This window comes from Neopelma chrysocephalum, unplaced genomic scaffold (assembly GCF_003984885.1).
Source record: "Neopelma chrysocephalum unplaced genomic scaffold, ASM398488v2 Primary Assembly neopelma1_97135, whole genome shotgun sequence".
Classification (NCBI taxonomy): Eukaryota; Metazoa; Chordata; class Aves; order Passeriformes; family Pipridae; genus Neopelma; species Neopelma chrysocephalum.
The window spans coordinates 380-9,302 of record NW_020925776.1 but is presented as its reverse complement, the minus strand read 5'-3'; the positions used below and the strand labels follow the sequence as shown (position 1 = coordinate 9,302).

At 62.2% G+C, this 8,923-nt stretch overlaps 1 protein-coding gene across 1 annotated transcript; it reads right to left on the bottom strand.

Moving 5' to 3' along the window:
• Window positions 1-25: 25 nt before the first annotated feature.
• Window positions 26-8,700, bottom strand: LOC113961401 (mucolipin-1-like; the record flags this gene model as incomplete). Its single annotated transcript, XM_027671715.1, has 9 exons — window positions 8,350-8,700; window positions 6,967-7,123; window positions 6,264-6,345; window positions 5,580-5,676; window positions 3,964-4,063; window positions 2,959-3,065; window positions 1,834-1,983; window positions 660-761; window positions 26-101 (listed from the first exon to the last, which is right to left on the bottom strand). Coding segments are annotated over exons 1-9 (1,222 nt in total), but the record flags the coding sequence as incomplete, so codon positions are not given.
• Window positions 8,701-8,923: the final 223 nt, after the last annotated feature.

Below are 8,923 nucleotides of genomic sequence, written 5' to 3'. Positions count from 1 at the left end.
ATGATGAGGATCTGGGAGGAAGGGCAGGGGGGTGATGAGGATCTGGGGAGGAAGGGCCACCCGGAGTATGACAATGAGGATCTGGGAGGAAGGATGGGGACCTGTGAGACCCCAAGGTGACAGAACAGGGACTGTGACACCCCAAGGATGGGGACTCTGAGACCCCAGGGACAGGGGACAGGGATCCTGAGACCCCAAGGTGAGGATGGGGACCTGGGAGACCCCAGGGACAGGGGACAGGGACTGTGACACCCCAAGAATGGGGACCTGTGAGACCCCAGGATCAGGGGACAGGGACCCTGAGACCCCAAGGTGAGAGGACAGGGACTCCAACACCCCAAGGATGGGGAGCTGTGAGACCCCAAAGTCAGGGGACAGGGACTGTGAGACCCCAGGGACAGGGGAAAGGGACTGTGACACCCCAAGGTGAGGGGACAGGGACCTGTGAGACCCCAGGATCAGGGGACAGGGACTGTGACACCCCAAGGATGAGGACCTGTGACACCCCAAGGTCCCCCCTTGTGACCCTGGGGACAAAGGCAGCGGCCATGGGACAACCCTGAGCTCTTGCCAGGCCATCCCCAGCCCTGGCACTGTCCCCTGGCGGGTGGCACTGTCCGCTGGCACTGTCCCCTGGGGGTGACACCCCTGTGACTCACGTTGTACTTCTGGAAGAAGGTGAGGTATCGGATGACCCCGACCCAGACGAGCAGCGTGGAGGTCCCCAGCAGGATGCTGCACACGTCGTACCCAGAGAAGTTCTGTGGGGACACGGGGGACATGGGGACACTGGGGACACTGGCACCTGGACGATGTCCCCGAGGCTGACCAGCCCCCCAGAGGGAAATCCTGGTGCCACCACACCCCAGGAGCTGCCACCCCAAAGGGACTCCGGGGTGACACTGGGGACAACTTGGGGAGATGGGGGACACCAGTGGGACACCAGGGACAGCCAGGACATTGTCACCGGGGTGGTGACAATGCCCAGGGGTGGCTGTGGGGTGACTGTCCCCTCCTGGAGCACAGAGGACATCCAGGACATTGTCACCAGTGTGGTGACAACACCCAGGGGTGGCTGTGGGGTGACAATGTTCCCTTCTGGAGGGCTCTGATGACATCCAGGACATTGTCACCAGTGTGGTGACAACACCCAGGGGTGGCTGTGGGGTGACAATGTTCCCTCCTGGAGGGCTCTGATGACATCCAGGACATTGTCACCAGTGTGGTGACAACACCCAGGGGTGGCTCTTGGGTGACAATGTCCCCTCTTGGAGGGCTCTGATGACATCCAGGATGTCACTGGGATGGTGACAACACCCAGGGGTGGCTGATGGGTGGCAATGTCCCCTCCCAGGGCACAGGGGACACACCCAGGGGTGGCTGTTGGGTGGCAATGTCCCCTCCCAGGGCACAGGGGACATCCAGGACATTGTCACCAGTGTAGTGACAACATCCAGGGGTGGCTGTGGAGTGGCAATGTCCCCTCCTGGAGCACAGGGGACATCCAGGACATTGTCACCGGGGCACTGCCAACACCCAGGGGTGGCAATGTCCCCTCCCAGGGCACAGGGGACATCCAGGACATTGTCACCAGGGCACTGCTAACACCCAGGGGTGGCAATGTCCCCTCCCAGGGCACAGGGGACATCCAAGACATCGTCACCAGGGCACTGCCAACACCCAGGGGTGACTGTGGGGTGACAATATTCTCTCCTGGAGGGCTCTGATGACATCCAGGATGTCACCAGGGTACTCCCAACACCCAGGGGTGACAATGTCCCCTCCTGGAGCACAGGTGACAGCGGTGGCAGCAGCCCCACGTCCCCCCCAGACCTTGGCCTCGATGCCGATCTTCATGAGGGTTCCCAGCACGGTGAGGACGTCGCTGACGACGAGCAGGATGTACCAGCCGTTGAGGAATTCCATGCGGTCCGACACCGACACGCTCCGGCCGTGCCGCCGATGGAAGAACCGGCTGAACTCCTGCGGGAGGGAGGGACGGACACGGGGTTGGGTGTCACCCCCCACCCAACCGGGGAGGGTCACGGCACCCACAGCTCCCACTCAGCGGGAAAAGGGCCCCTCTGGAATCCCGGGAATGGCGTTGGGGGGATGTCCCCGACGGGGACAGGGTGGAGGGAGGTGGCAGCTGGCACCGCTTCCCAGTGCTTCCCACCTCTTCCCATCACCTCCCACTGCCTCCCACCACTTTCCAATCCTTTCCATCACTTCCCACCCCTTTCCAGCCCTTCCCACCACTTTCCAACTCTTCCCACCTCTTCCCACCACTCTCCAGCTCTTCTCATCACTTTCCAACCCTTCCCATCACTTCCCACCTCTTCCCATCACCTCCCACCACTTTCCAACCCTTCCCATCACTTCCCACCACTTTCCAACCCTTCCCATCACTTCCCACCACTTTTCAACTCTTCCCATCACTTCCCACCACTTTCCAACCCTTCCCATCACTTCCCACTACTCTCCAACTCTTCCCACTGCCTCCTACCACTTTCCAACTCTTCCCATCACTTTCCAATCCCTCCCATCACTTCCCACCACTTTCCAACTCTTCCCATCACTTCCCACCACTTTCCAACCCTTCCCATCACTTCCCACTACTCTCCAACTCTTCCCACTGCCTCCTACCACTTTCCAACTCTTCCCATCACTTTCCAATCCCTCCCATCACTTCCCACCACTTTCCAACTCTTCCCATCACTTCCCACCATCTCCCAGCATCTCCCAACTCTTCCCACTGCCTCCCACCACCTTCCAGTTCTTCCCACCACTACCCAACTCTTCCCATCACTTCCCACCACTCTCTAGCTCTTCCCACCTCTTCCCACTGCCTCCCACCACATCCCACCATTTTCCATCACTTCCCACTGGTTCCCACCATCTCCCACAGTTTTCCACTCTTCCTCCCTCTCTCCCAGCCTCCCCCTCATCCCCACGCACGAGCTGCAGGAGGAGGCCGCGGATGATGGAGCGGGCGCAGAGGATGAAGGACAGGGAGCACACGAGGATGACGACGATGTCGAAGAACAGCCGGAAGGAATTGTCACCTGCGGGACACCGGGGGGGCTGCTCGGAAACTGGGGCACCCCCTGAGCCCCCCCATGGCCTGTTGTCACCCCCCCCAGGGACAGGAGTCACCCCTGGGGACAGGAGCCACCTCTGGGGACAGGAGCCACCCCTGGGGACAGGAGACACCCTTTGGGGACAGGAGTCACCCCAGGGGACAGGAGACACCCCTGGGGACAGGAGTCATCCATGGGGACAGGAGTCACCCACGGGGACAGAAGCCACCCCCTGGGGACAAGAGTCACTCCCTGGGGACAAGAGTCACTCCCTGGGGACAGGAGCCATTCTCAGGGAACAGGAGCCACCCCTGGGGACAGGAACCACCCCCTGGGGACAGGAGTCACCCCTTGGGGACAGGAGCCATTCTCAGGGGACAGGAGTCATTCTCAGGGGACAGGAGCCACCCCTTGGGGACAGGAGTCACCCCTGGGGACAGGAGTCATTCTCAGGGGACAGGAGCCACCCCTTGGGGACAGGAGCCATTCTCAGGGAACAGGAGCCACCCCTGGGGACAGGAGTCACTACTGGGGACAGGAGTCATCCCTGGGGACAGGAGACACCCCAGGGGACAGGAGACACTCCCAGGGACAGGAGCCACCCCTGGGGACAGGAGTCATCCCTGGGGACAGGAGTCACCCCCAGGGGACAGGAGTCATCCCTGGGGACAGGAGCCATTCTCAGGGAACAGGAGTCACCCCTGGGGACAGGAGCCACCCCCTGGGGACAAGAGTCACTCCCTGGGGACAGGAGCCACCCCTGGGGACAGGAGCCACCCCAGGGGACAGGAGCCACCCCTGGGGACAGGAGCCACCCCAGGGGACAGGAGCCACCCCTGGGGACAGGAGCCACCCCAGGGGACAGGAGCCACCCCTGTCCCACCTCTGCCATAGACAGCGGGGTCCCTGCACTCCCGGATGTCCGCGTGGTTCTCCAGGCGGATCCGAACCCGCCCGCTGTGAGCGCGGTTGTCAAACGTGATCTGGGGACAAGGGGACAAGGGACAGTCACCACTCTGGGGACACAGGGACAAGGGACAGTCACCACCCTGGGGACAAGGGGACAAGGGACAGTCACCACCCTGGGGACAAGGGACAAGGGGACAGTGACCACCCTGGGGACACGGGGACAAGGGACAGTCACCACTCTGGGGACACAGGGACAAGGGACAGTCACCACCCTGACAGATCCCAGGGACAAGGGACAGTCACCACTCTGAGGACACGGGGACAAGGGGACAGTCACCACCCTGGGGACACGGGGACAGTCACCACTCTGGGGACATGGGGACAAGGGACAGTCACCACTCTGAGGACACGGGGACAAGGGGACAGTCACCACCCTGGGGACATGGGGACAAGGGACAGTGACCACCCTGAGAGATCCCAGAAGCCCTGTAGGGTCTGGTGCCGTCCCTCCGAGGGACACAGGGGCATGAGGGACAGAGGGACACGTGAGGGACAGAGGGACATGTGAGGGACAGAGGGACACATGAGGGACGTGAGGGACAGAGGGACATGTGAGGGACAGAGGGACCCAAGGGACATGAGGGACAGAGGGACATGTGAGGGACAGAGGGACACACAAGGGACATGAGGGATAGAGGGACACGTGAGGGACAGAGGGACACACGAGGGGGCCACCTGAGGGCCACACAAGAGGGACAGAGGACACAAGAGGGACAGAGGACACAAGAGGAACAGAGGGACACCCGAGGGGGCCACCCAAGGGCCACCCAAGGGTCACATGAGGGACACAAGGGGGACACCTGAGGAGGACACGCAAGGGACACACAAGAGGGACAGAGGACACAAAGAGGACAGAGGGACATATGAGGGACAGAGGGACACTCGAGGGGGACAGAGGACACGAGAGGGATAGAGGGACACCCAAGGGGGCCACCCAAGGGACACACAAGAGGGACAGAGGGACACATGAGGGGGACAGAGGACACAAGAGGGACAGAGGGACAGATCAGGGGGACAGAGGACACACGAGGGACAGAGGGACACATGAGGGGGACAGAGGACACACGAGGGACACACGAGGGGGACACACAAGGGACACACAAGAGGGACAGAGAACACAAAGGGGACAGAGGGACACCCGAGGGGGACAGAGGACACAAGAGGGACAAGGGCCACCCAAGGGCCACCCGAGGGGAACACAAGGGCCACCTGAGGGGGACGCACAAGGGGGACACCCGAAGGGGAAGAGGACACCTGAGGGGGACAGAGGACACAAGGTGGACAGAGGGACACCCAAGGGGGACAGAGGACACAAGAGGGACAGAGGGACACAAGAGGGACAGAGGACACCTGAGGGAGACAGAGGACACAAGGTGGACAGAGGGACACAAGAGGGACAGAGGACACAAGAGGGACAGAGGACACCTGAGGGAGACAGAGGACACAAAAGGGACAGAGGGACACCCAAGGGGATAGAGGACACTCAGGGGCCACCCGCGGGTGCCAGCCAACCCCCCTGGTGGCACTGACGGTGACAGTGAAGGTGTAGCAGTCGGGGATGTCGTTGTTGAGCACGGGCTGCACGTTGATGGCCTTCAGCTGGAACCGGATGGTGACGTTGATGAGCCTGAGGGAAGGGGACGATCCTTAATCCTCATCCCGGACTTTTCCAAGGGGTCTCACACCCCCCCAGATCCCAAAGAACGGCCCCACGACCCCCCAGAGAGGGGAAACCCCTCCCTCTGGGGGGATTCCAGCCCCGGGGAAAGGTGTTCCTGCTTCTCCCGCCCGACCCTCCCCGGCTCCGAGGGGAGGTTGGATGGATCCTCTGGAAAAGCGGTGCCTGGAGCAAGGGGAGGTTGGATCCTTTGGAAAAGCGGTGCCTGGAGCTCCAGGGGTTGGGCCATGGGTTGAGGAATGCCATGGGAATCGTGGGGTTGTGGGAAGGGAAAACAAATCCCAAAACAGGGATTTGGGAAGGGAACACAAATCCCAACACGGGGATTTAGGGAGGGAACACAACAGGGATTTGGGGACGGGAAAACAATCCCTGGGGAAGGGTTTTGGGAAGGGAAAACAAATCCCAACACGGGGATTTGGGAAGGGAACACAACCCCCAGGTTTTAGGGAAGGGAAACCAAACCCTGGCACCAGGTTTTGGGGAAGGGACCCAAGCCCTGGCCCAGGGATTTTGGGAAGTGGGGGGGGATTTACTTGTGGAATTTGAGGGTGAAGTTCCTGTAGGAGCCGTCCAGAGCCGGGGGCTGGGGATCCTCGGGATCCACTCCCAGGCAATCTGGGGGATGGAGAAGCACCTTCTGGGAATCCCAAGCAATTCCAGGAAATCCCAAGCACTTCCAGGGCATCCCAAGCATTTTTAGGGCATCCCAAGCACTTCCAGGGCATCTCAAGCACTTCCAGGGAATCCCAAGCATTTTTGGGGCATCCCAAGCACTTCCAGGGCATCCCAAGCACTTTAGGAAATCCCAAGAACTTCAAAGAAATCCCAATAACTTCCAGGGCATCCCAAGCACTTCCAGGGTATCCCAAGCATTTTTAGGGAATCCCAAGCACTTCCAGGGCATCTCAAGACCCCCCACGCCCTTCAGCCCCTCCCCAGCCTGCAGTGATGCCCCAAACCCCCTCAGGACCCCACAGTGGATTTGGGGTGAGCTGTGGGCCCCAGGACCCCACAGTGAATTTGGGGGTGAGCTGTGGGCCCCAGGACCCCACAGTGGATTTGGGGTGAGCTGTGGGCCCCAGGACCCCGTGGTGGTTTTGGGGTGAGCTGTGGACCCTGGGACCCCACAGTGGCTTTGGGGTTGAGCTGTGGACCCTGGGACCCCGCGGCAACTTTGGGGTTGAGCTGTGGGCCCCAGGACCCCGTGGTGGCTTTAGGGGTGGTCTGTGGCCCCACCTGTGACGATGTGGGGGTCGATGTTGAAGGTGTCGTTGGCGGGGTCGATGCGTCCCTTGCGGAAGTAGCGCTGGCACAGCAGGAGCGCGGAGCCGTTCCCGGCACCGCCCCGCACGTACGCGTAACGGCCCAGGGCCTCCCTGGGCAGGGACAGGTACTGTGGGACACAGGGGGGCCCTCAGGGGCTGGACATGGCCCCAAACCACCCCTCTGACCCCAAACCACCCCAATGGCCCCGCATGAATGCGTAGCGGCCCAGGGCCTCCCCGGGCAGGGACAGGTACTGTGGGACACAGGGGGCACTGAGACGCCTCCATGGCCCCAAATCATCCCCATGGCCCCAAATCATCCCCATGGCCCCGCATGAATGCGTAGCGGCCCAGGGCCTCACCAGGCAGGGACAGGTACTGCGGGACAAGGGGGCACTGAGACACCTCCATGGCCCCAAATCATCCCCATGGTCCCACACCACCTCTCTGATCCCACACCATCCCCATGGCCCCACACGTACGCGTAGCGGCCCAGGGCCTCGCCAGGGAGGGACAGGTACTGCGGGACACGGGGGCACTGAGACACCTCCATGGCCCCAAATCATCCCTCTGACCCCAAACCACCCCCATGGCCCCAAACCATCCCTGTGACCACAAATCAACCCCATGGCCCCAAACCATCCCCTCTGACCCCACACCACCTCCGTGTCCAGGTACTGTGGGACAAGGAGGCTCTGAGACACCTCCATGGCCCCAAACCACCCCCATGACCCCACAGCATCCCCATGGTCCCGCACGTACGCGTAACGGCCCAGGGCCTCCCCGGGCAGGGACAGGTACTGTGGGATAAGGGGGTCCTGAGACACCTCCATGGCCCCAAACCACCCCTCTGACCCCAAACCATCCCCACGGCCCCAAACCATCCCCATGGCCCCAAATCACCCCCGTGTCCCCACTCGTAGCTGTAACAGCCCATGGTCTCGTTGGGGATGGCCAAGGACTGCAGGACAAGGGCCCTCAAGGGCTGGACATGGCCCCAAACCACCCCTGTGTCCCCAAACCATCCCCATGGCCCCAAATCACCCCCGTGTCCCCACTCGTAGCTGTAGCAGCCCATGGTCTTGTTGGGGATGGCCAAGGACTGCGGGACAAGGGGCCAGAGGTGGCCCCAAGCCACCTCCATGTTCCTGAGGCACCTCTGTGGCCCCAAGGACCTCCACGGCCCCACACCAGCCCCATGGCCCCACACCAGCCCCACATTCCCACTCGTAGGGGATTTCTTGGGAATGGCCAAGTGCAGGAGCAGGGAACGGCCAAACAGCGGAGCAGGGATGCCCTCAGGAGCTGGAGGTGGCCCCGAGCCACCTCCACGTCCCCAAACCCCCCGTCTCACCTTATCCAGGGCGTAGAAGACGCGCTCGTAGAGGCCGCGCTGGGTGTAGACGGCGTAGGAGTCGTCGGCGCCGTCCACGTAGTCCTTGAGGAAGAGGTGCTTGAAGGCCACCGTGTTCTCCTCCTTGAAGGCCACCACCATCTGGTTGCTGAGCCCGAAGAGGATGAGCTGGGGGACGAAGGTCGCCGCCGTCAGCCCCGTGACCCCACGGGCCCCAAAACGCGGCCGTTTGGCCCCAAAGGTGCTCACAGGAGAGGAAACGGCGTCACCGCGGGACTGGGGGACCTCGAGGTGACAAGGGGCGGCTGGCACGGTCCCCAGGTTGTCCCCATTGCCACCCAGTGTCCCCATTGCCACCCGGTGTCCCCATTGCCACCCGGTGTCCCCAAAACCTCTTGGACTGCCCCGTTTTCCCGAGGCAAAGCCCCTCTCCCACCGGAGATGGAGGGATGATCTCCATGGGGACACGGGTGTCACACCACAGACGGGAGGGACAACCTGCCTGGGGACATTGGAGGTGGAGGGGTGATCTCCATGGGGACACGGGTGTCACACCACAGACAGAGGATGATGA